This window comes from Pituophis catenifer, unplaced genomic scaffold, assembly GCF_029215685.1.
Source record: "Pituophis catenifer annectens isolate HBS135680 unplaced genomic scaffold, rPitCat1.0.hap2 SCAF_2, whole genome shotgun sequence".
NCBI classification, from domain to species: domain Eukaryota; kingdom Metazoa; phylum Chordata; class Lepidosauria; order Squamata; family Colubridae; genus Pituophis; species Pituophis catenifer.
In genome coordinates, this window is record NW_027256882.1 from 82,897,417 (window position 1) to 82,924,656 (window position 27,240).

Genomic DNA, 27,240 nt, shown 5'->3' on the forward strand with positions numbered 1-27,240 from the left:
TGAGCAAGCAAGAGATTCCGGGCTTGGGGGTGGGTTTGGAAGGGAGCCACCCCTCTATGGCTGGGAGCACCCCCCATGTTTCAAGGCAGTTCCCCCGCTTTTTCTCCCTCCCTCCCTTCCACCCTCCATTAGTTGGAAATTGTAACTGTGTGAACGACGGAAGCTGAGTTTTCTGTGTTTGGGTGGTGGAGAGAGCAAATATAGCAGGTTGCTGCCTTCCTCGCTGTGCGCCGTGGGTGATGGGGGAGTTGTGTTGTCCAAGTTGGAGATTGGAGCAGGCAGTTTGCTTCCTTGCCTAGCTGGTTGTGAAGCCTGGTTTTCAGTGGCTGAGTTGGGCGGTTAGGGCTCGAGGCTGGTCCGAAGACAGCAATTTGAGGCGAGGAGTGGCTGGGAGGGGCGAGGCATGGCCTAGTCAGCTGAATTGCACAAAGTTAGCTATTGGTTCTCCCGAACTGGTGCGAACCGGCTAAATCCCACCACTGCTACCGATAGAGGATAATATTTGTAACTCGGGTTGAAATGAGTAATCCTTTGTGTTCTTTGAGCGTGGTTGTTTTCTTGTGGATATTTCATTATCCAAACTAGGTAACACTGATATTATCTGCATAATTATTTATTTAAAATAGCGCTATTCCAAATATTAATAATACAGAATCTGCAAAGAAATTTACAAATATTTTAAAGTAATAAAACACAGTTACGTTATTCAAAGGACACAGACCATAAGATGATCAAGGACACTAAATGGTCTCAAAAACATGGACCTTTTAATTTGTCTGAACTATCATCCAGAGCCAAATTTAAATATAAGCTAAGCAAATACTGTATAATTTAGAGCCTCACAGAAGGAAGGAGCATTTCAAACTTCCAGTGGTTTTTGAGTTACAGTTTTATTGTAATTTCTTATATAAATTACATTTCCATCAATTAAACCCTCCTATATGGCTCACATGAATCTCATTAAGATATGCTTTGTTTTGCCTGCCTTCACATCCTCTGTTCACAGCAGGCCCTTTCTCACCCTTTCACAGGATTGTCAGGCATTTTGGTAGTATTCTTCTCCAATTCAGGGGGTTACACTGTCTTCTCTGTTAGCACTTATCAATTAGATCTTCCCTATATCTAAATCCAGCCCTTCTGCCAGCAAGGAAGTGGTGCCAATTGTCAAATTGACCAGCAAATATTTTATAATTAGATTCCATAAAGCTCTGCAGAACTATTATAGGCTTCAAATGGTGAGGAGGCATGACTATGACTAAGCAAAGATGTCATTTGCTATAAATATCTTCTTTCTACATTATTGTTGTTAACAGTAAAAACCAATAAAAACTGGATGTAGAAACAAGGAACTAAATTTTTATGTATTCAAGTATTAGTAATCAAACCAAAGTCTATTTAGAATGGTATCCTGTCTCCAAAAGAAAATCTGGTTTGAATAATAATAATTTACTAAGCTTGTATACCATCTGATTCTCAGCAGCAATGGGTGGCTACTTACAACATCCTTCAATTTGGTTATCAGAAGTATAGGGATTATTGATCTGGTAGGAAATATGGTGTGTATGTGCACAGACGGATATGTACATATAAGAGGTGGGTTTCAGCAGATTCTGACCAGTTTTGGAGAACCGGTAGCGGAAATTTTGAGTAGTTGAGAGAACTGGTAGTAAAAATTCTGGCTGGCCCCGCCCCCATCTATTCTCTGCCTCCCAATTCCCAGCTGATCAGGAGGAAATGGGGATTTTGCAGCAACCTTCCCCTGGAGTGGGGTGGAAATGGAGACTTTACAGTATCCTTCCCCTGCCATGCCCACCAAGCCATGCCACACCCACCAACCCACACCCACAGAACCGGTAGTAAAAAAATTTTGAAACCCACCATTGTACATATATACATTCATGCAAATTTTCTAAGAGGGCCAATTTTAGAATTCTAGAATCTTTGGAAGTTATTTAAGACAACAATCAAAGCTTATTTGGAATGTCTGTCGCAATTTAGGATTGGTATTAACTTACCCAAGCAGAGAAATAATATGAATAAGAAGCTGAGTCAAAGAAGATGTAAGAGGAAGGAAAAGTTTCTTCAGAAAAGAGAAGCACTATTTTACTCACGAGACTATAAAAAAAAACATGTACTTGGGCAAAATAAATAAAATAAAACAAAGTAGATTATAAAGGGTGCAGACATGAATCTGAAAAGCAATAAACCATTAAAACAATTTTAAAAAGTTATGTACAGCAGAAACAGCAAAACAAGAAACAACAAGGAAGCCAATGAGTTGGACTGCTTAAAATATCAAAAGATGTTTCCCCCCAGCATTTCATGTGTTCATGTTTTCATGCTCATTTATGTTTACTATATATGCTTTTCTAATATGTGGTTTATGAAATTTGATATAGACCAGCCTGAGTTGTGCTGAGTGGACAGTTCGATAAATTGATTAAATAAATAAAATATTTTAAGTAATTTCCCACCAATGTGCACATTTACAACTATAAAAGCTTAAGTGTGAAACTGATTATAGTCTGGTCAGCTTCAGGCAGTTCAGGGAGAGTTCATATCAACTAATTAAAGTCACAGGGGAATTTGTTAACTTGTAATTAGTACTTTAGTACAGCAGCTTGGTGTTGCTGAGAAAAATAGCTCAGAAAGGATACCTTATTTATGCAAATGTTTCTACCCTGAAAGGGAACAAAAATGAGGAAGAAATGAGTCAGATACAGGACACTGTATAAGGATGAGATGACAGCAACCAGCAATCTTCACAGCCTCTCTTTCAGTTAGATATTTGCACAGCAATCATTTCACTTAACAATTGTCATGAGAGTGGCAAAATCTAAGTTTGGGACAATTAGCAACTGCATACTGGAACAAAAATATGCAGTGACTGATGTATTGCATTTTATCTGGATAGCGCATGATGTATTGCATTTTATCTGGATGCTTGACCCAACAACAATAACAAAGTTGAATACTTTTTCGTTTTTCTCATAAATATAATCCAATAGGTAATATGCCAATGTAAAAAAGAAATGACAATATAATCCAATAATTTACTGTATGAATGTCCCAAAGGTGCTTTTTTTCAAGGGGCAACTGGACTTTCTGATTTTTCTTTGAAGACATTTCACTTCTCATCTAAGAATTGTTATAAGTTAGGTCACAATTACTACAAGTTCAATAGTGCAATATCTGATTTAGTACGAATAATAAATTGATACCAGGCCATATTTAATGCAAGCCAAAATTCAGTTAATGCAATATTGTTGCGTACAACTAAGGCTAGCACAGGTACAGTTGCCATTGGGATTTTGGACACTAACCACTGGTGTACAAAATGGAGGAAAGTTAGTTAAATTCATAGAGAAGAAGAGTATCTCAAAATTCAAGTTACTGATGTGGATCAACAGGGGGAAAGTTATTGCACTGATACTCCACTTCTTTTATAAGCGACCTCTGGATAGCCAACCAGAGGTGGAGACTAACTTGATATACTTTTCTTTCTCTTGGAACGGACTTATCCTAGCAACGTCTGGTGAAAAGGAGAAGCGTCATGTCATGCTGCAATTATAATGAAGGGGATCCTCAACCCGTCTGAACACCCCGGATGACAGGTAGAGACCGGTCAGTTTAAAGGAGATGCTCCCGGGGAATGCTTTTATTCTTCCTCCCTTCACTAACTCCCTTGCGCGAGTAACGGCAGTGAGAAGACCCCTTTGGGTTACAGATTAACAGAGTTGGAAGGGACCTTATAGGTCATCTAGTCCAACCCTCCCTCAAGCAAGAGACCCTACACCATTTCTGACAAATGGCAATCCAATCTTTTCTTGAAAGTCTCAAGTGATGAAGCTCCCACAACTTCTGAATGCAAGCTGTTCCATAGGTTGATTGTTCTCACTGTCAGAAAGTTCCTCCTCATTTCTAGGTTGAATCTCTCCTTGGTCAGTTTCCATCCATTATTCCTTCAGGTGCTTTGGGAAATCGCTTGACTCTCTCTCCTCTTTGTGGCAGCCCCTCAAGTATTGGAACACTGCTATCATCTCTCCCCTGGTCCTTCTCTTCACTAGACTAGCCATGCCCAGTTCCTGCAACCTACAAAGTTACTTCCAAAGGCAAGCTTGGCTCGCCTTTGTGAGGAAACTGTGGATTAGCACGTCGAGCGAGGCCAAACAGTTCCCTGTACGGTTGCAAAGAGCAACCAAAAAAAAAGGGCTGTCAAGACTGAGGCCCCGCTGCCGCCGCTCCACGCCCTCCCAGGACCGCCAGACGTCCAGCCCTTTTGAACTCCCTTGCCCGCCGCTGAAGTCATTGGTTGCAAGAACCGCCTCTTCTCCGCCCCTGCTGTTGGCTCGCTCGCGGTTGGGCGCTGCCTGAGTTAGCAATCCGCTCAGTTGGTAGGAGGAAGTGGAAGAAGAAGAAAGGGGGGTCGGATGGGGCTTCGCTCAGCTCAGTTAATGTCTTCAAGCTGGTTTAAGAAGTGCTTCTTGAACAGGGAGACGAAGTGCGGAAAAGGCGCTGCTGAGCAGCAGCAGCAACGAGCCGAGGAGGGAGGCTCGCAGCAGCCGAAGCCGCCGCCAGCTCCTTTGCAATACAGGCGGCCCAAATTCCTGCGTGGACCGGTTTGCGCGGAGAAGTTGCCTGGGAAGCGACCCATCTGCTGCCCTTCCCGGGACAGGCCTCTCCAGTGGAACACGGGCTATGCCGAGTGAGTATCCCGGGCACCCTAGGTAGAAAGAAGGCTGCTTGACAGAAACACTTAAGGCGCGGGATGAGGAGATTGACTCTGGGCTTGGTTGGCCTCTCTCGGGTGCTAAGTTTTCTTTGGAAAGGCGGCCCACCCGTTTCAGGGACAAACTAAATTAGGGGTCTCCAACCTTGGCAACTTTAAGCCTGGCGGACTTCAACTCCCAGAATTCCCCAGCCAGCTTTGCTTTGCTTTGCTGGCTGGGGATTTCTGGGAGTTGAAGTCCGCCAGGCTTAAACTCGCCAAGGTTGGAGACCCCTGAACTAAATGACGTGTGTGTAGGACAGCCACAATAGCAGTAATGCATCTTGCTGCTGTTCTGCTGAAAACCCCCCACATGCGGTAGAAAGTCCTATAGAATAGTTCAGTTTAATAAGACACTTAATTACAACCTTCCAGTCTATACCCAGGACATTTTTAGTAACTTTTTGTACCTTTCGGCAACTGTGTTGAGGATAAGAACAAATAAAAGTAAGACAAGAATAAACAAACAAATGTTGGCTTTGGGGTATGAACAGAGAGCTAAACATCCATAAACGAATAGTGCCAAGGTGGGAAAGGAAAATGTCTCATTGTTTTTAAGCAATTTTCCTAACCATGAGTCTGGAAAATTATCAAAGTTAACTTTACATTAGGATGGGCTAACAAGCTTTGGTTAACATAGACTTTCTCAGCCTTAATTTTTCACAACTTTAGAACTTAGACATTATTATGAAGTCACCCATTACATTGTAATTCTAAAAGATATTAATGTTAAACTAGGGACGGAAAGCCCTACCGTACCCAGGATCTATTCAGTAACTGCTGCCAAGGAGTATTTGTATTTAGGAGCAATTCAAAAACCAAAACTGCATTGTGATAGCATCTTTTATACAATAATCAGGTAGGCATTTTGTTTGGGTATTATAAAGTGTTTCATGGCAAAACCTAATTGTTATATTGTCAATGACATTTGTGCCATAGTGTCCATACAATATCTGGCGTCTAATGTGCAGAAAAATTAGCATAAGGAGAATTTCTAGTGTTTTGCAATAACTTTTTATGAAATTAACTCATAACTTCACCAGTTGTATTTATACTAGTGAAATATACTACTCATTGCATTTGCATAAAGAAAATGTGTGTTACTGCTTCCCTGAAACTACATTTGCTTTATTACACAGTTGTCAGTTGTTAAATTAATGGCATTAGCCTAGGTTTGTTATGAGTTCCTTTTCTGCAAGGATGTTTTACGAGCACTGGTAGGAGAGACAAGAAACAAAACAGGAGTTTCAACTTCCCTATTTGTATTGTCAATAACTTCATTATTTGCATTTGAAATCTGATTCTTAAACCAGAATTTAAACCTTTTTCTGGGGTTTTAGAGGCAGTATTATGTTCAGCTTTGCCTGGTGTGCCATCTGCTACCTTCTTTGAACCACTATAACCTCAGTATCTCGGCCTTTAAAATTTCTCAGTGGGATGATTCCAACATATTTGATTCCAGCTAAATTTATATTCTGTTTTTCTGTCCATGCAACACTTACAGCATCATTACCAATAGACCCCTATTCTCCATGGAGTTACCCTTGAAGATGGCTTGGAAATTGCAAGTAGCTAATTGCTGCTATTCAATAGTTAAGTGGGGTGTTAAGTCACTCTGCTATATTCATTGCCAGTAAAGCTGCTGGACCCAATATGTAAATTTGCCAGTCACTTAGGATCAGGGACTGAAAATATTACTCTTTCCCTGAGCAAGAGATGAGGAAGGCTTTTCAAAGGCTGACTTTTTTTTTTTGCTTCAGCTATTTCATCATTGCAGAGGACAACAATTCTTAGGAAGGAGTGAGATTTAAAAAGAACAAAGTGGTGAAGAAGTGGATGAGTGCTTTGTTCATGTCTTTAAAACATTAATTGCCAAGTATACTGCAATAAATTGAATGCTTACCTTGAAAACTACATTTTAAAGGGGAAAAAATAATACATTGCTTCAATGAAACAGATTTTCTCTGTTCCAACAAGCAAGTGACTTTGATTTAAAGTGCAGCAATCCATAGTGAAGCAAATATGCTGCATTTCTGTATGATTAAATAAATCTTCATTACCTTTTAAAATAAGGTACTGGAATATCTTCATCTAAGTATTATTCAAGCAGGGATTCTGTGTCTTATTGCCATAATGTCATGTCTTTATTGTATTTTATATTTTCATTACTAATTTCTCAAGCATTCAAGTGAATAAAAGGGTAAAATACAAAAAAGTCTGCTTGAAGCCATACATAATAAGCAAGGTAACTGTTGGTAATCATGTTGATAGGAGAATGCATCAGTTTGATGATAAACTGAAATATTAGCATGTTTTATATTCTTATAAAACCATTCTTATTTCCAGCATGATATTTTGCAACTGGAAAAGCTAAACTAAGTTTCTGCCTAACATGGAAAATCTGGCTATTACAAAAGGGACTCCTTTTCTCTCCTACTTGTACTGAAATTTTTGCACTAAAATCTTAACCTTTCCTTGAGATAATGCCTTTAGATAAAATATATTCAGTGAGGTTAGCTAAACCTGAAAAACAAGTCCAGAGGATCATTTCAATGTGAGAAAAATGACATGAATATATGATAGTCAAAAGCCGAATTTTCAGTAATTTGAGTTGAACCTTGTGTGTTTGTAGAAATGGAAAAGAATGTTCTTGTTTGGGAAGCTACATTACCTTGGGTCAACAGCTTTTTGAGTATTTTGCCCTAGTCTTTCCCTCTTGCACTGGATCTGAATATTAGTTGAAGGTTCATTTCTGTTGTCTTCTAGAACATGTGAGATGTGTGCAATGCGTAGGAAAAATCTAAAATATCATAGCTGACAGTATTGAAAGCTTTTAAATCCAACGGTGACATAATTTGCCCAGAGTTGCTGTGTGGAGAAGATGGGTGGTTTCTAAATGTGATATATAAATCACGCTGTTCACTTTCCACTGTAGGTCATTGAGGAACAAGAATGGAAAATTTAAGATCAGTCAGAAATTATGTATACAGTAGAACTAAGGTAGAGTTCTTCCTAAACTCTTGCCTCTTAAAATTATCTGGAACCATCCTTTAGAAGATGCTGCTATTTATATGCTAAGTCCAAATTTAATTGCCCTCTAAGTTATTAAAGATAAAGTTTGAGTAGATACATGATTGACCTCAACTCTAGTTGAGTTTGACAATTCAAAGTTTATGGCAAGTAAATGAAAATGGAAGTCCAATGAGTCCAAAATGAGTCCAAGAAAATAGAAGTACATTGAGTAGTGTGCTTGAAAAGTCAGGTGAATAATCCATGGGAGATACAATATTTGATTATAAATCAAGATGTGATGATAAAGGATATTGACAATAATTAAAGTAAAGATTTTCTTTTGGTATTTTAGTTCTGTGAAATTATTTTCCCCTTTTTTAGGTTTTCTGAACTTTTGCATTTCTTTGCCACTGAACATTTATCTAACTTTGTCCGTGGTTGCTACTGAAACTTCATGTGAATTCTACTAATATACAAAGGATGCTTGACCCAACAATAATAACAAAGTTGGGTACTTTTTCTTTTTTCTCATAAATGTAATCCAATAGGTGATATGGCAATGTAAAAAAGAAATGACAATATAATTTACATTAAAATCTTAACTTACTGTATGAATGTCCCAAAGGTGCTTTTTTTCAAGAGGCAACTGGACTTTCTGATTTTTCTTTGAAGACATTTAAGAAGCTTCTTCAGCTCTGCTGAAGGAAAAAAACAAGACATAAAAATGAAATACAAAACTTACAAATCTCTATGTGAGTGCTTTCTATTGTCTCTATCCTGTATTCTATTAGTATTATTTCTATATTACTATGCTAATTACTATTACTATAACAATATACTGTATTGTATTATTTAATTACTATTATATTTCCTCTATAATGTACCTTAGTGTATAACTATTGTATTGTTATTACAACATTTCCTCTTTGATATTACCTAACTACATCCTATAATATTACTATTATGTAGCAATGCTTTTTTCTTGCAAATCTTGTTCTCACTCCTGTTTTAATTCCTCTCTTTGGAATTTCATCCATTTTTTCTTTCTCTATTAATGGGCCAGCATAATAGAGCACTTGCATCTTTCCACATGATGCTTTGCTTTGCCTTTCCTCCCCCTCGTTTGGGCCATCCATCCCCTTTGAAGGAACATGCTTCTTTTATTCAACTGCTTTTTTTGATTTGCTGGTGGCTCCAGAGCTTCCAAAACACACATCTCCTCTGACACCTGTTTCAAGGTTGCTGCTTTATTGGCAACTCTACTGTGTGGGGGTGGGGTGGGTGGGGGTGGGGGGGGTCATCCAAGTCATGGTTGTCCCAAAGGTGCTTTTTTCCAAAAGGCAACTAAACTTTCTTGATCTTTTATTGAAGATCAAGAAAAGTCTTTGAAAACGTTTTGCTTTTCATCCAAGAAGCTGAAGAACTGAAGAAGCTTCTTGGATGAGAAGCAAAATGTTTTCAAAGAAAAAAACCAAGAAATGTCAGTTGCCTTTGGAAAAAAGCACCTTGGGGATCCCAAGATGAGCTGTAGATAGTTGCTGCGGTCAAGTGAAATGGGAGACCATTTGGCCATATAGTTACTTAGTTGAACCATATCAAATAGAACCTAACTAACTAAAATGTTGAAGATAAAATATTCTTACTTGGACAAAGTTGATTGGAGATTCATCTTTGCTAATAATCTTGAAAAAAAGAAACAACACTAGTTCCTTTCTGTTTGTGTTTGAAAATCAATTATCTAATCCATTACATCACTTGTGTTAACTGGCAGGGACAGATTTCTTAAGATGTTGTCGTATTGTTCATTCTTCACGTCTGTGCTTTTATATTTCTTTCCTGCATGACTATCTTCCTCTCTTGCTAGAGTTGCTACCCTTTTATGACCAAGGATTCACATCACCAGTTTTGTCATGACATAAACATCGAATATAGCAGATGTCTGTCTTTTGAAATAGAGTACACTGTGTGTACATGCTGATTAGAAGAAAAGGACATTTTGCATGTCAGCTACTTCCTGTGTTTATGAAAATTTAGCACAGTGAAACTGATTTATAGGAAGTTGGATGGATGGGAGGGCGATCTTGCTGCAACATCTGTCACCCCACTGATTGCCAGGGTTGATTTGGCTGATCTAGCTGACAAGGCAGGTGTCCCCTCCTCCTTCATTGCTCCATGTGTGTCCCTCCTGAAGCTGCTTGCTAGGTGGAAGAGGACGACTATCCCAGGTCGGGTATGCAATTTGTAGGAGGTTTATGGTTAGTTCATATTGGAAGAAAAATCTCCTATGTGAGATCATTTAAAGAGACACAAAGAAAGGCAAGAAAAGCTCATCCCCCAAATAGAATTCACAGATAAATGAAGAGCTCTAAGAAGTAAAACCAGATTGGGGTAATAGCTAAGCCTCTGGGAGTTCTAGTGCCATGTTAAGTACAAAGCCAGCCAGGGATCAGTAACTCTCAGCGCTAAGAAGATGGCAAACCACTTCTAAATTTTGCTAAGAAATTGCCATCAGGACTCACACTGATGTGAAGGCACACACATGCACAAGAAGTCAAACAGCTTTGTTCAACCTGACTCTACCCTCCCTTCACCCCATGAGGTTTAGGTTACAACTTCCAGAATTGTCAGTATATCTAGAGGTGGGTGGATGTTCTCGTCTTGTAGTTTGAATGCATCTGAAAAGTATTGCATATCTACAATGAGATATATTGGAAGCCAATTGGTTCATGTTTTGATTATTCCTGAGAAGTCTCCATTACCTTGTTTCATTGCTACCTTATCTGCTTTCAGAAGCTAAGAAGGATTAAGCCTGTTTAATACTTGGTTGAGAGACTAGTATCAAGAAACATGAAGGTTGTACTCTGGTATTCTTGCATACAGGCAGAGGCAGACTGTTTCCATGTCATTGATAATATAACTGTTGGGTGTATCCATATAATCACAAGTTATGAGAGTCTGTAAATTGGACTTAAATTCATGCCCAGTTGTGGAGATATAAATGTGCCCCCCCTACTTACCAGATTTGGGGCCTGAAAAATTGTGCTTGTATTTCCCTGTTAAGATGTAAGACTGCTTAATGCATTGGCATTGTCTGAAACTTGATGATGTATTAGTTGAACTGAGGGATTTCTTGTAGAACTAGGATTCACACTAGGATTCGACTTAATCAGCTTATTTTATTTTAGCCTTATTTTAGCTCATAAAATCTTGTAATATCAAAGCAGTTAAGTTTACAGCAGCTAGAGAAGCTGTGAGATCAGAAAATTGTTTCATATCCTCTATAGAGATAGAAGCCTTTCAAACTTTAAACCAGAAAACTGACTTGCATGAATTAGATTGTGTTAAGTAAGTGAATGGCTAATTATAGAAAGAGGCATAAATTAAGGGACCAGAAAAAGACAGATTCTAAAGATAACAAGGTTGACAATCCTCGTGGCTCTTCTTATAGTTTCCCACATCTCCAGTTATTTCTTGTTACATACAGTAAATCTAAAACCCATTGCTAGAAGTCTGCCATTGCACATCTAGTTAAAAACGGATGGCAAATAGATAAAACTTGAGGAAGACCCTAGGTCTAGGAGCACTATTTTAGACAGAAATGGCCACTCCCAGAAGAGAAATGAGAAGTTAGGAAATGGATAGGATTCTCGCAGAATTGCAAACAGGTGCTTAAATCTCAGTGGGATAAACAACTGAAGAGGATTTTCATGCAGTTCTTATGGGGCTCAGAGAATCTGATAATGAATAAAGGAAAAAGAAAAATGGAACAAAAATCACCTCCTGTTGGAAGCTCAAGAAGACAGTATGAATATTAAGCAGAAATATTCAGAACCCCAATTCCACTGATTTTTTTTTTTATATTGCAGATCAAGATTTTGTTGCGCTGTGCTTCCATATTTGTCATTTGAAATAATTATTAGCATTCTGCCTAAAGCAAATCCAACCAAGTTTATTGGACGTGGAAGTAAATATGTATAGGACTACAGCGTAAAGATATACTAATGATATATTAGGCTCCATTCAATTCCTTTACAGAAATTAATTGGGCTTATTTTTACCTGAGGCATGCTTCAGTTATCCTAACTGTTTTGAACCTTTATTATTTGTTTCATCAGAACTATTAATGCAGAAAAGTCAGAATTTAATGAAGACCAGGCAACATGTTGCCAGATTTCTATCAGGAAGAGACCATTTGGGTGTGGTGAAGTGGAGGATCAAGAATGGCTAATTTTGTGTTCTGCTGAGGTGAGTTCAGATATCAAAACTAAACATCCTGTTTTCATTAAGATAGTCCACTGTTTTAGGATAAGGAGGAAGGAACTGAATGATAATGTTGCCCACCTGGGTATGTCTTATTCTGGAATTTGAACTTCTTTAAGGTCAAGAGAGAAAAGAACCCGATAGAACTGCAATTACCAGCTTCCATGATAGGTTCCAAGATTTTCTTTAAGAACCTTTCAATATTTATCTTGTGGGACTGGAACGCCTGTTTTTCACTGCCAGATTTCTTTTCAATGGGCTGTTCATTTCAGCTTGGTAATTATGTGGGAAGAAAAAAAATTTCCTTGTTAATATAGACTGCATTGTTCTGCAAACAGTTAGACTATTTGTATAGCAGCTTCATGCTGGCAATTATGAATGACTTGCTTGGTTCTTAAATGTGTTAGTAAACCATTATGAACACTCGTGAAAGGCATTGAATTAATAAGTGTTACAGTTTTATAATTAAATAAAAATAATTATGTCCAGAATAAAATTTGAAGCAGAAGGAAGTTCATACTTTACAAGGTGGGCAGCCGAGGTCCTTATGAAGCAAACCAAATCCCCGCTTTAGATTCTGTGGCGTCCTCTTGATTATTTTGACAGTTTACAGTAAACAAGAGATTGCCATTCCTCGTGGTGTGAATAATGCTTGAAATGCCTAAGAAGCATGTGTGAGCTCTTCCATATGCCTGCAGAAAGAAATAACTGCTTTCCTTCCAAGTTGTGGTTATCAGCCATTTTATCTTTAATTTTATTCAGGTATTTGGGGAAAACTAAAACTTGGGGGGGGGAGGGGAGGGAGGATCTCTTGCACAGAAGCTGCTTTGTTTTCATAAGCTTGATTTGCCACCTCTAAATTATGCACCATGTATGTAAAGAGGGCTCATGTGAGATGGTTTGTCAGTTGTGTGAAACAGGAGTAGAATGGGCAGGCATGTACCCACCTGATTTGTCATTAAGTTTATTTGCAAGAAGTGAATTGGCATTGGCATTTTAAGCTAAAATAGCAATATATAGGCAGTTCCTAGTCAAGGTTCTCTAATAAAACTATAACAAAATCCTAGAGAAATTGGAAGAAGTAAAGTTTTTAGTAAATTTTAATTACTGCACGAGCCTAATTTTTCTGATGCTCCTGTTGTTTCTGAGATTAGCAGGCAGGATTGATTAGTATCATTCTCTTATCCTTTTTTGCTTCTTGCCTTTTCAATTATAACTACTTTACCGCTTAACATTTTCTACCTAATGAATCCAGTGCATACTTTTGTGTGTGTGCGCGCGCATACGCACACACACTGTGCACACAACTGTGCACACACACGCATAGCCACATGCTTAAAACAACAGGGCAGTTTACAATTAAAAAGGAAAATAAAAATAAGATATAATGAACTATAACATAGGATAAAATTAACCCTGCAATTTTGTCAACAAACAGACAGTTCTATTGAATGGCATCAAACTCCTGGAGGAAAACCAGGTCTTTACAGCTTTAGAAAAACCAGGCATCCAGATCTTGGGGAAGTGCTATTCCATGAGATAGGCACAGCAGCCAAGAAGTCATGTCGCTTGGGTTTAATGAGATGATATTCTTTAAGGGATGGGACTTGATGATAACTAATAACTAGCTTTCAGACATTCATACTTGTCGAAACCTTCTATTCATCTCTTATTATAATGAAAATAAAGCTGCAATATTGTTGACTTGTCAAGACCTCTCATTGAGATTCATGCCCAAGCAGATAATTTAATCTGGGTCTCCCATTTCCACATCAAACATTCAGTCTCACAAATGTCCTTGCAGTAGCACGAAGGCGTGTCCCATATGATGATCCTCACAGTAATTTGGTTTTCAGTATCTGACAGGCTATTACTGGGCACTGTTTGATGGCCATGGTGGTTCAGAAGCTTCACTTATGGCCTCCAATTACCTGCACTGTTGCATCAAGCAGAAACTAGAGGATGTAATAGAAGGCATCACTGAAGATAATCCTCCGATGCACCTCAGTGGGCAATGCATTTGCCAGAATGATCCACTGTTTGTGGAAGAAAAGAAAATTCAGCAGGAAAATGTGGTCGTTGGAGCTTTGGAGAGCGCCTTCCAGGAATGTGTGAGTGATCCCACTTTCTTTTTTATTATTGAAAAAAGAATTGAATTACGTTGCGCACTGTGGGAAACACGGAATGCAAATGATATTGTAACATAAACATATTTGCAACCAACTTTAGGACACAGCTGTGAGAGAATGCAGTTTGTGTCATTGCAGTTTGTATTAGTCATATTTTGTAGATGGCTGATGGAGTTAATTTTACTGTTTCCAATTCTGGCAGGGCAGCTGCTAGATCAGGAAAAAAAAAAAACGATGTTTCCCTGGTGGCTTGTATTTCAATTCCCAACCATCAAGTCAGTATGGCCGATGGTAAGGAATTGTGAATACTTTTTGGTCGTCTATCTTTGACATCTTTTCTGGGTTCTTGTTTGTTCTATTTTGTGCTATCAATTCTTATACCAACAAGGAATACATATCACGTGCAAAATGATGTAATAAATGTTTCTACTTAGATTTTATTTACAATTAAGCGTACTTGAAACATTAACTGGCAATTACCTGTTTTCATCCACCACCAGTGGGGAACAATGGTGATGAAATTAGGCTTCAGTGCTGGGAAATCTGATATCTGTCTTACATCATTAAATATTGTTTTTTTACCAACAGGATAAAATGATAGGTCAAGAGATGAAAGCAAGCAACCAATCAGCAGGCTGCACTGCACTGGTTGCTCTTTATCTGCAGGGAAGGCTCTATGTGGCAAATGCAGGTGATAGCAGGTGAGTTTAAAACCCCGTAACATCATTGGATAAGATCCAACATGTTTCTTTAATATGGATATGGAAGACATTTAGCATTTTATTTTAGCTAAATAAATATCTACAATAATCTACATTTTATTAAGCCTAAAATTGAGTATTTTCAAAGAATAACAACACACACACACACACACACACACACACACATGCAAAGCAAAAGCCATTAAAAATTACTACGTCAATAGGTTTTTTCCTTCTAAAGGAATTAGACCATAAGCATGTTTTTTTTTTAAAAAAAAAGGTAGTTAAAGTAGGTATTTTTTTAAAACAATGCAACTTCATATGGCCCTGATTTGGAATAGGAATGTGGTATGTGGAGAAACACAATCTTTCAAAACCCTACCAGAAGGTCTTTTTCCAGGTTGGATGCACAAGAAAGATGGCTTCATTTTAATCCTACCCATGTTGGTTTCCTCCCAAAAATCCCATTCCCAGGTGCTGCTAAGTTATTGAAAATGGGTGTTTTAATTGTGAGCTACAGAGTAAGGTGCCTTATACAAAAGAAAATAGGCTTAAATTGAAGCAATTGAGCTCTTGGACTAAACAAAAAAGAATCTTCCCTTGGCATGTAATTATTCTTCCATCTTAAACATGAAACGAGAGACAACCATTAAAAGTGGCAAAACTCCTCTCTTTGAAAGAAAAAAATACTGCTTTTCAGGGTACTTCTTGTTCGAAAACGGAGCATCGTTCCCTTGAGTACTGAATGTACCCCTGAGACAGACAGGAAGAGAATCCAGCACCTGGTAAGAGTAACCTTTTTCTAATACTTTTTTTTAAAAAAAGAGCCAAAACATTTTACTTGTATCTGATAAGCTCAGGAATGTTCCCAGAATGGTCTGGAGTAAAGGAATGTTATAATTTTTCTGAACACTGCAGGTTGCATCTATTCTGTAATATTTTCAGTATTACACTGAACTGTGCTTAGTACAGTCTTCCCCAGTTTGTTACCTTTCAGAAAATTTCAGCTCTCTACATTTTTAGCCATTTGCCATGCTGGCTTCAGATTTCTGGCAGTTGCATATACTGTAGCTAGACAAAGAGTACATTAGATTGATGTTCTTATCCCTTAGAATAACAAGTTGCCCAGTGAAGAAATCCAAACCTTTTATCTTTTTCTATGAGGAAAAGTATGTGTAAAAAAATCCTCACAGGGAAAATCAAGTGACTTCCCTAAAATCTGTAAATATAAGGGCCAGTTCTTATCTTTAGCTTCTACTTCTTAAGGCTCATTGTATTTTGAGTACAACATTGTTCCCCATTTTCATTCCCCCCCCCAGGCTTTCATCTACCCAAAGCTCCTAGCAGATGAGTTCACACGGTTTGAGTTTCCAAGGAGATTGAAAGGAGATGATGTAGGCCAGAAGGTCCTCTACCGAGATTACTCAATGGAAGGCTGGTGAGTTTCTTGAATAGCCTGGTTTTAGGTGTTTTGTATGAGTAATCTTTTAGGTCTTTCTGTTTTGGATAAGTAGTCCGTCCTTCCTTTTCTCCTTAGGTTGTTTCTTAACAACCTCCTCTTGGTTATGGTTTGCATCCATTTATCCTACCTACTTTTGTTCTTTCCTCTCTTCATGTTTGTAATCTTTGTTCCAAATTAAACCACTTAGGCTAAGAGAATCCCAAGTAACATTGCAGTGGCCAGTTTGCCTACAACCATATTGTTTTCTTTGCATATCAAAAATATTGAAACTAGAATGGCTTCTGTTCTACAGAAGGAGGGAATGTTTGTAAAACATAAAGGGAACTTTTTGTTTCTTTCTATATCTTGATAAATATGCAGTGTTCCAATGGTCTTTAATTGTTACTTTCTTTTCTTAAAAGAGGAAATGAAAATTAGGAGTCCTCTGGGCCAAATTTCTTACATTTAATGTTAATAATGGTGAACAGTAAATGATGGGGGAGAATGAAATAGGTTTGCTAATAAAAAATAATTTGACATTTGTTGAAGTGGACTTCTATAGGCCGGTTGACTGAAATTGCTTTAAAACTGCTGTTCCTATTGCATTTCATACAAAGTATTCATATATGGTGTCATTCAGATGTTGACCTCCTTGCAAATGGAGTTTCTCAATCATTTAGAGAAAAGAATACAATTTTGCTGTATAGGGCATTCTATAAATCCTCTGAGTTGAGGCCTTAGATTTCAACAAAGAATTAAGTGTCCATTAAGATTAGGTGGTTTAAACATCCATGTTAACTTGTAGACACAGTGCAGTGTAAGGACAAATAAAAAGACTCATTTGTCTTGTTTGTTTCAGGGGATATAAGACAGTAATGAAAGAGGATCTCAAATACCCTCTGATTCATGGACATGGGAAACAGGTATGATGTCCCTCAGGCCTCCCACTTTCATAGTTTGAAACTGTGACTTCTTTTGTTCTATCCTTGTAGAATTTGATGACCAATTCTTCTCTAGATGGCTTTTGGGATATGGCAGATCATTTTGCGGTCCCATTGGAAAATCAAATTCATTATCATGTCCTGTTGCCTTCCCTTTTCCCTTTTTAAAGAGTCTTTCCCTTTTTGGTCTTAATTTCAGGCCTTTTCCAAATAGTTTGTCATTCTTGAATGTGCTCAGTATGAGGAACAAATTTGGATTTTGGCCATGTTGGCATCCATGCTTTTACCTGGAACACAAAGCTAGACAGGCTAACATTTATGAGGTACCGTATTTTTTTGGAGTATAAGACACACTTTTCCCCCACCTGAAAGAGGGTGGAAATGTTGGTGCATCTTATACAATGAATACAGCCATTTTTGGCATCCCAAAGCCCCGCCTCCCCCTTGTCCCATTTTGGGAAAAATGGGCCCGTTTTTCACGAAAACAGGGTGCACAGAGGGTTTGGGAGGCCTGCAGAGTGCTCCTGGGGGTTGGGGAGGGCAAAAATGCCCCTGTTTTTGCGAAAAAACGCCCATTTTTGCAAAAACGGGTGTGTTTTTGCCCTCCCCCAGCCCCCAGGAGCACTTTGTAGGCCTGCCAAACCTTCTGCGTGCCATGTTTTTTGCAAAAAACAGGTGAAAAATGGGCCCATTTTTGCAAAAAATGGGGTGGGCAAAGGGTTTGGGAGGACTGCAGAGTGCTCCTGGGGGCCAGGGTGGGCAAAACCCTTTTTTCCCCCCTTACTTAACCTCTTCGAAATCTTGGTGTGTCTTATACACTGGTGCATCTTATAGTCCAAAAAATACGGTAAATCTGGCTGTAGCCTCATGAGCCTGGGGTATAAAATTTCCTCCTGCCTGTCCTCTGGATAATTGATGCTTCCACTATGTTAACGAAGAGTTCAAGGTAAGAGCTACCACAGAATATACTGGGGTGGTGGGGTGGTGGTGGGGAGAGTTCGGGAGATGATCTAACACTGGCTGAGGAAAGAGGTGTGACAATCAAGGACACCTTCACTATCCTGAGCTTTATAAACATAACTGAGTGTATTAATTAATTATCTTGGGAAATGTCGATGGAGATTCTCAGTCATTCAGGTCATGATTACCCCAAAGGTGCTTTTTCAAGAGGCAACTGGACTTTCTGCTTTCTTTTTCAAAAAAAAAAAAAAAAAAAGAAAGCCCAGTTACCTCTTGAAAAAGCACCTTTGGAACTATTTTGGGAAACAGGAAACCTACAATTAGTAACCAAGGGAAATACCTCTGACCAAGAGAATGGGTGACTGGTTCTTTCAGGCCTAGAGACTTGTGGTTGTGGAAATTTTGTTTTATTTCCTAGAAAAATCTGGTAGATTTGAGACCTGGTTGTTATTCCTCTTTGTTATGTAGGGACAATTCCCTATTCCTCTCTATCTGAGAAGTCCTGAGGGGCCACATCTATGCCACCTAGCAGGGAACTAGGGCATGTTTCACTTGTTGGATGGCTATCGCTTCACTCTGGTGTCAGCCTAGTCTTCACTGGGTCATTGGGAATTAGACAGGAAACCTCTGAGGAAGAGGAGGACAGAGGAAGAAAATTGGCACTATTTTTTCTACCCCTCTCTTTGCTTCTCTTCTCTCATGGGGCACAGTCAATGGAGTGGGCTGCTTTGACAATGGAACTGTTGAGGATCCCATGGTCACCCAGGGAGCTCTGATGAGTGGAATGCAGGGACTTTGTGAATGGAAAGTTATTCCATTGCAACAAATCCTGAGGTGAAAAGAAGTGAGGGAATAGGACATCTGGCCCTGTCAACTTCTGTCCTTTGCTATCCCAGCTGTCCAGCTCACCAGAGGGCTGATGACAAATGCAGTTGGGGTATTGGTGGCACTTTATCGAAGGTGTTCATGGCAACAGCACCAGGGACAGCCGCCTTATTTGGCTCCAACAGTCAGAGAAATCCTCTGATGTGTCCACAGACAGGAATCTGCTGTCTGTGATTTTGTTGGCCACCAATCCTCTAATTCTAACAATTACAGTATAAGAAACAAGGTTATAGAAGAAACCTTGATTATAGAAACAAGGTGTAGAAAAAAAAAATAAAGTTATAATGCTGTACTAAGGGAATCCTTGCCACTTGAAAAGCTAATGGACATATCAGGCATGAGTGCTCTCCAGAGCAGATTAGACCAAAAGGAGAAGCTTCTCTGGCTGCTATGTGGGTGCCTGTTTCAACATTCTCTCTATTTTTGGCTATTTTTTATGATCATGTATTAGGGAGTAAGCGAACTATTTCAGGGGAAGTAATTCAGAGAAACTTAATTGTGAGAATGTAATGTGTATGTTAAAACCTAAATAACCTTCAATGGTCAGATGTTCCCTGGTTGTGTTAAGTTTAGAATTCCTAGTTTAAAAAGTTGTCAGCTATGTGGATTGGAAGTTGCAATTTCAACACAATATGGAGGACACCAGATGGGAGAAGGCTAGTTTAGTCTTCTGGATATTTAAAAAAATCAAAGTAGCCAGTTTATTGATCACCTTATTGGATCCTGGGTCCTCCTTGCTTCTAAAGTAGAACCGTTGACTAAAAGCACAGTTACTAAGAGATTAAAACTGCCCCATGCTGTTCCATCCCCATGTTGATTCTTAATTGCTAGGTAGAAACAATCTTGTCCTCTTAGGGTGTGCTTCTTATGCTGTGGGACAATGCTACTTTTAACATAATTATACTGTTGACTATGCTGATTTTGCAAGCTGCAAAATAAATATTTGGATATAAATATACTGTTAATTACTTACATATTACTGCTTACTTTAACTCTTGCTGACATTATCTCCCATGCCTTATGTTATTACATCTTTAGCCTGGAATCTGTTCTCATCTCTTTCAGGCTCGTTTACTAGGCACTCTGGCTGTATCTCGAGGCCTGGGAGATCATCAGTTAAAAGTAATTGAAACAAATATTGAAATTAAGCCTTTCCTCTCCTGCATCCCTAAGGTAAGAAAGTACTATGTTACATTGATAGTAGCAGCCTGTATTTAGTAGTAGATAGTAGCAGCCTGTACTTCCTCTTCTCTATATTCAGCCTACTCATCCTTTTAGAACAGTGGCTTTATTTCAAAGAAACTACAACAGTGTTACAAGTGTTATGTCTGGGTAGGCTGTATATGTAAGTACTATGTGGGTGTTTATATTTATATAAGAAAATAGATAGCATTACCAAAATCTTCCTGGATTGAATACTGTGGGGAAGTCTGCAACAATCTTTCGCATTAGTTAAATTAAATATGAGAAGCCTCATGAAGTCCCAAATCACAGGAAGGGTTCTTCTGATTTTCAAGTAGACTCCACTTGCATATTTTTCACCTTAACATGAAGATTTGAGAAATGAAGTGGCATATAAGATGTTGAGGGCAACACTGTTGATGTACATATCCCACTTTCTTACAAGTGTTCCTATATTTTAATCAACTCAAATGCTGTCATAGAGATTTTCATAGAGATTTGTTACACTCCTAAAGCTGTAAGGGCACAATTTACTAACCGATGTAGATAACCATGTTTTAGATTAAGTATTGTACATATCCAGCTCATGTATCCTGCAAGAGGAATCTTGAAACTGGGAATTCAACTAATTAAGCAATGTAATTAATGCAACCCTGAATCCTAAACGCAGAACCAAAATTCTTGGTCCCAGAAAATGCACTTTTTGATTCAGGTTTTTTTCAGTGACCATATGCCACAGTGACTAAGTACTGCCAGGGATTTGCACTGAAGTATCACATAATTGCAAACCAGTAGTGGGCTTCACTTACCTTCGCTACCAGTTCAGAACTGTGAGCGTGCGACTGTGCGTGCTTACTTTGCTTGTGTGCAGCGCTTCTGCGCATGCACAGAACCTTCTGCGCATGCGCAGAGCATCCGTGATGATGTCTGGGCGGGTGGGCGGAGCTCCCACCTCTACCAGTTTGTCCGAACTGGTAGAAACCCGAAAACCCACCACTGTTGCAAACCTATACAAAATTTAGATTTTTTTTCCTTCAAAAATTGATTACAAATTACACCTTCAAATTTTGATTTATATTTTGGTAGTGCAATCTTCAGGGCTTCTAAAACAGAAAAATATATTGAATATAGGGTATAAGTATATAGGGTACAGCTTTTCAGTGCGTAGGTTTATAAAATTTTAGCACCGAGACATTTAGGAATCACAACTGAAAAAGTTTTTATCATTTTATTATTTCTGACTAGGTGGAAGTATTTGACTTAACGTCAGAAAATGTTAATGGAGATGATGTCCTTATCATGGCAACAGATGGCCTTTGGGATGTTTTGTCCAATGAAGATGTAGCCCAAATTGTCAGAAATTTTCTCCAGAACAATACAACAGATCCTTACAGGTACAATTAGAGGTTGCAAAAATTATGGGAATATCAAAGTTATTCTCTCTCAATGGAATTTTGTAGAACAGGACTGTAACAATAATTAACCAATTCCATTTTCTGACTGATAGTTAACTATGATGTAGATTGTGTGAACTGTGTTCAACCTGATGGCACTCCTACCACATTTTTTAACATTAACAATACAAGTTATAAAGGAATCCTTAAGAAATCTAAGGCAATAAAAATTACTTGGCAGAAATACTGGTGTTAAAAATATAAGAAGTGAAACATGTTAGTCAATCTGTGCAATTATAATTTTGGTCCTTTATCAGTATCCTTTGCTCACAGAGCTGTTAGAATACCAGGCAACTAATAATTTTTATATTGGAAGAGGGCGTAGCATTCATTTTACCTGAGATATTATAACCTTATAGAGGCCAAAAAAAACCCCACCTGAACTAAATTTGGATGAATCTTTCATATGTGATAGCTTGAGCATTTATTCTGAGATACATTTGGTCTTTGTTATTCTCTGGCGTGCTGCTTGGAAGAATCCAAGAGCATGGGTAATATCCCTCAGCTTGCCTGATACTGAGTGTATGTATCTTTAAAAAAGGACTGTTGACTCCGCCCCCGGGCCCGGCGGAGGCTCAGTTCCTTTCACTCAGTGCAGCCTGAACAAGTGTGTTTTTGTGGATTTCTCCTCATTTCGCTTACAATATCTCTAAAATTTCAACTCCCCTCGTGATTTACCTACAGAATCAATCTTTTGTTTATCAACTACAGTACTGTGAGTTACATCGTTTTTTCCACCGTTTGCGGGGCGGTGTTGGCTTTGGGGCCTCAGGCCTCCACCCGCCATTTTTTTTCCCGCTGTTCTCTTCGCCGCCGAGCTCTGCCTTACCATCGGCATCTTTGCGTGCTAAATTGACTGACTATTTGACAGATTTTCCATATAGGATTTTTTTTCCTTCATGATTCTTTACAGCTGGCAAAATACCCCCCTAAATTGGCTAGGTTGTTGAGAGTTAAAGTTTAATCCATCTAATAATAAAGAGATTTTCTATTTTTTAAAAAATCTCTAAACTACTTTTTATAAAGATGAGAAAAAACAATTAGTAAAAGTGCTGGGGTTTTTTTTGGGTTATTTTAACTTGTTCAGGTTTAAACAATATTTTGCCTTTCTTTGCTGCTACAATAAAATAGCTTGAAAGTAACTTTTCTCATAATGGGGTAACACATGAAATGAAAAATACAATGTCAAGCTTGGGATACAATTGTTCCACTTGGAATGTTCTTTCAGAAAGTTGTAAGTTATAAAACAGGGGTGTCAAACTCAAGGCCTGCAGGCCAGATTCGGCCTGTGGGGTGTTTAAATCTGGCCTGTGGGGCCAGCCTGGAAATATCAAAGGACTGGCCCACGGTGCCTCTGCCGACCAAAATGATCCGTGTGGAGCCCCCACGCAGCCCATTTTTGGCCTCCCCAGCCTCCAGCAGCACTCTGTCAACCAAAAATTGGTCGCGTGGAGGCCTCATGAGGCCCCCGCGATGCCCGTCTGGCTGGCAGAGTGCTGCTGGAGGCCATAAAAGAGGTGCGGGGGGGAGGACACTTCCCTCCCCACACTGTATTTTGGCTGGCAAAGTGCTGCAGGACGCGTCCCCTCTGCTTCCCCTCACCCGCCAGCCCGTGGAGGAGAACTACAATGCTGATCCGGCCCTCGAAGAAATCCAGTTTGACAACCCTGTTACATATGATCCACAAATGAGAAGAGCCACAAATGGGTACCAGGGACTCAGAACACTGCCAATTCATTTTTAAATCTAGGTTTATAAATGATATAAGGTGACAGTCTATAATGACTGCTATCTACTTCCCATTCTAGAATAAAAAGTTAGACATGGGAATTGTATTAAAATTTTCCACAGCAAAACATAAACATGGTTACACATTATTTTCAGTCTTTATTGGTAAAAAAACAACACAGCTTAGCACAATCCATCAATAATATAACAGCAAAAATGTATTTTCAGGTGTTTAGGTTAAGCAGTCACAATGCATAAGTACAATGCATATTTTTGTATTGACAGCCTGTCAGACAACAGTGGTTAGCAAACTATATATTTTTTTCCATTTATAAGGCAACCTGAACATTTATCAGTAAGCATATGCACGAAGAACACACATGCTCAAGTAATCAACACAATTTTTGTATCTAAATATAGAATAAAGCTTCATATACCACCCTGAGTCCTTCGGGAGAAGGGTGGTATAAAAATAAAATTAAATAAATAAATAAATAAAAACATTTCTGGAACACTTGGATAATTCACACAACCTGCTGCCCTGTCTTTGGGAAAGACAAAAATGGTTGCTGTCTAAGCTTAAGGCCCTTGTAAATATCTGTAGTTTCATTTTCACTTTCCTCCTTACCTTGTCTGTTCCAAGAGAAATAGAATGTCTGTATGTTAAGAAAAGCCAGTCATAGCATTTAGAATGTTTTTGTCTCCAGCCTGATATAAATTAGTTTTCTGAATTTCAGTCAATATGGTTAGTTCGTTTTATTATTATTATTATTATTATTATTATTATTATTATTATTATTATTTTTATTATTATTATTATTATCATCATCATCATCATCATCATCATTATTAATAATTTTATTTCTATACCGCCCTTCTCCCGTAGGACTCAGGGCGGTGTACAGCCTGATTAAAAGCACAAAGACAAACAAAATTTAAAAATAATTAAAATTATTAAATGATAGGCCCAATTATAAAACCCCAAATTTAAAATCCCATATTTAAAAACCAATTAAAATCTTTACGTTGATAGCCCAGCCTGGCGGAACAACAAGGTTTTGAGGGCACAGCGAAATACACAGAGATCAGAGATTTTACGAATTTCGTAGAATATATTGTACAGTATTTATACCAGGAGTGAAATTCACTTACCTTCCCTACCGGTTTGCAAATGTGCACATGCTGCACATGAGCTCGCTTCGCTCGTGCAGTCATCTACACATGTGCAAAGCCTTCTGCGCATGCGCAGAGGCTTAAACTGTCACAAAAAAGCGACATCATGACGTCCGCACAGGTGGGTGGAGCTCCTGCAGTCGCCACTACCGGTTCGCCCGAGCCGGATAGAACCAGCTGAATTTCACCCCTGATTTATACCATTCATGAACATTATGCCATTTCTTTTTTAATTGTTTCTTTAGGATTATTTATAACTGCACTGCATAAAACCCAGTATTATTTTCACAGGTTTTCAGAATTGGCCAAACTGCTTGTGCAGAAAGCAAGAGGGAAGGAGGATGGCTATTACTGGATTAAGGACAGTAAAGAGCCTGCTTCTTATGATGACATTTCTGTATTTGCAATTCCATTGTATAACGAGAATGAATACTAAACAATCTGCTGCTAGAGGAGGCACAATTGCCTTTCAGATGGTAATGGAACTGTATCAAAACATACAGTTGCTGAAAAATGTAAGTCCAGACTTTGAAAGCAGAATAACAGAATTGGAAGAGACCTTGGAGACTTTCTAGCTCAAGCAGGAAATCCAGACACATGGTTGTCCAATCTCTTCTTAAAAACCTCCAGTGTTGTAGCACCCACAACTTCTGAAGGCAAGTTGTTCCACTGATTGTTCTGTCAGGAAATTTCTCCTCACTTCTAGGTTGCTTCTCTCCTTGATTAATTTCCACCCATTGCTTCTTGTCCAGCCTTCAGGTGCTAGGAGAATAGGTTGACTCCCTCTTCTTTGTGGCAGCCCCTGAGATATCGGAACACTGCTATCATGTCCTTCTTTTCATTAAACTAGACATACCCAGTTCCTGCAACTGTTCTTCATGTTTTTGCCTCTGGACATAATCATCTTGGTTGCTCTTCTCTGCACTTTTTCTAGAGTCTCAATATCTTATTTATAACTGGATGCAATATTCCAAGGGTGGTCTTACCAAGGCATTATAAAGTGCTACTAACACTCCATGTGGTCTTGATTCTATCCTTGTATTGATGCAGCCTAGGACTACGTTGGCTTTTTTGGCAGTTGCAGCACACTGCTGCTTCATATTTAAGTGACTCCAAGATCCCTCTTGCAATTACTACTATTGAGCCAGGTACCATCTATTCTATATACGGGCATTTGGGTTTTCTTGCCTAAGTGTAGAACCTTACTTTTCTCAACAATTAATTTCATTATGTTAGATGGGATGTCAAGTATGTTGAGATCCTTCTGTATCTTGAGCCCATCTTCTGGAGCGTTGGCTATTCCTGCTAGCTTGGTGGCATCTACAAATTTGATGAGTACCCCTTCTATCCCCTCATCTGAGTCATTGATGAAGATATTAAGAGTACTGGGCCTAAGACAGAGCCTTGGGGTACCCCACTGCATACTTCCCTCCATGTAGATGTAGTTCCATTAAGGACTATATATTGGGTGTGGTTGATCAGCCAGTTATGAATCCATCTGGTGGTGATGCTTTAAGTCAGAAAAGGTCATTGACTTTGTTTCACACTAATCTTGTTTTCCTTGGTTTTACAAATTGCTAACTTATCATAAATGCTAATTTAGTATTTAAGAAAATAAGTTTTAGCTTTCTCTATTCATTATCTAAATATGGAAGGATTAGCATGTGTTTAGTAATACATAATGCTTTTATTAAGATGAAGAAAATTTTTGTATTGCAGCCTAAAATTTTATGTAATATCCAGAGTTTCCTCAGCAATACAAAATATATTAAAAATAGTAGTAAAACATTGCTATACAAAGCCATTAGCAAAGATTTGTCTTAAAGTTGCTCAAAAATCTGAACTGCAGGACATTAAGGAGTATCACCCTATTAAAATGTTACTACCTTCATTGTTTGACTTCAGGCTGAATCTGTCAAGACAACACGCTGATTTGGGCTTTTGAGAACCATTTTTATTGTAGTTCAGGTTATCTTTGTATTTTATGTGTGTGACTGTATTTATATATAAAACTTACCTGCATATTAAAATGTAATAGTATAAGCATGGATTTAATATCAAACATAAGGAATATATATATTTAATATCTTAAAATAATTTTATTTTCAATAAAATACGTGCCGGCAGAATTTGTCTCATTTATTTGAAATAGCAAGGTCATTTTATATTTATTTTTTATTAGATTTAAGTGCAGTTTTAAAGTATTACACAGTACTGGTACATTTTTATATGCCCATAGTGTTTGATATAAGCTATTTCCAGAATGATTGTCTTATAGTGACATTCCATGATTCATTATAAAATGTTTCATTACTTTGGCTTGTCACAGAAATGATTTTATCAGATACTTTTTCAAATAAAGATATATACCAGATATTATCTTTTCATCTCTCCACTGAAATATTTTCCAGGTAGTCCCATTGTTTAGCTAGCCAATTCAGCTGCTCTAGACAAAAATGTTAATGTTTTTTACTTTGTGGTTTTTAATCTATCAAATATGCATAGCAATTGAATCTTTTGTTTAGTTACATATTTCTTTAAACACATTCTTCCAAAATTCCAATACTTTATTGCATTCCTACCAAAGATGAAAGAATGTTTCCTTT

The 27,240-nt window shown here is 38.3% G+C and overlaps 1 protein-coding gene across 1 annotated transcript; it reads left to right on the forward strand.

The window, feature by feature from the left end:
* Window positions 1-4,414: 4,414 nt before the first annotated feature.
* PPM1M (protein phosphatase, Mg2+/Mn2+ dependent 1M) lies at window positions 4,415-26,901 on the forward strand. The gene is made up of 10 exons (XM_070937057.1): window positions 4,415-4,705; window positions 11,896-12,025; window positions 13,897-14,151; window positions 14,758-14,870; window positions 15,571-15,655; window positions 16,190-16,308; window positions 17,171-17,234; window positions 20,163-20,270; window positions 21,525-21,673; window positions 24,926-26,901. The coding sequence occupies exons 1-10, from the start codon at window positions 4,431-4,433 to the stop codon at window positions 25,068-25,070; spliced, it is 1,443 nt and encodes a 480-aa protein (XP_070793158.1). The 5' UTR covers window positions 4,415-4,430; the 3' UTR covers window positions 25,071-26,901.
* The last annotated feature ends 339 nt before the right edge of the window (window positions 26,902-27,240 follow it).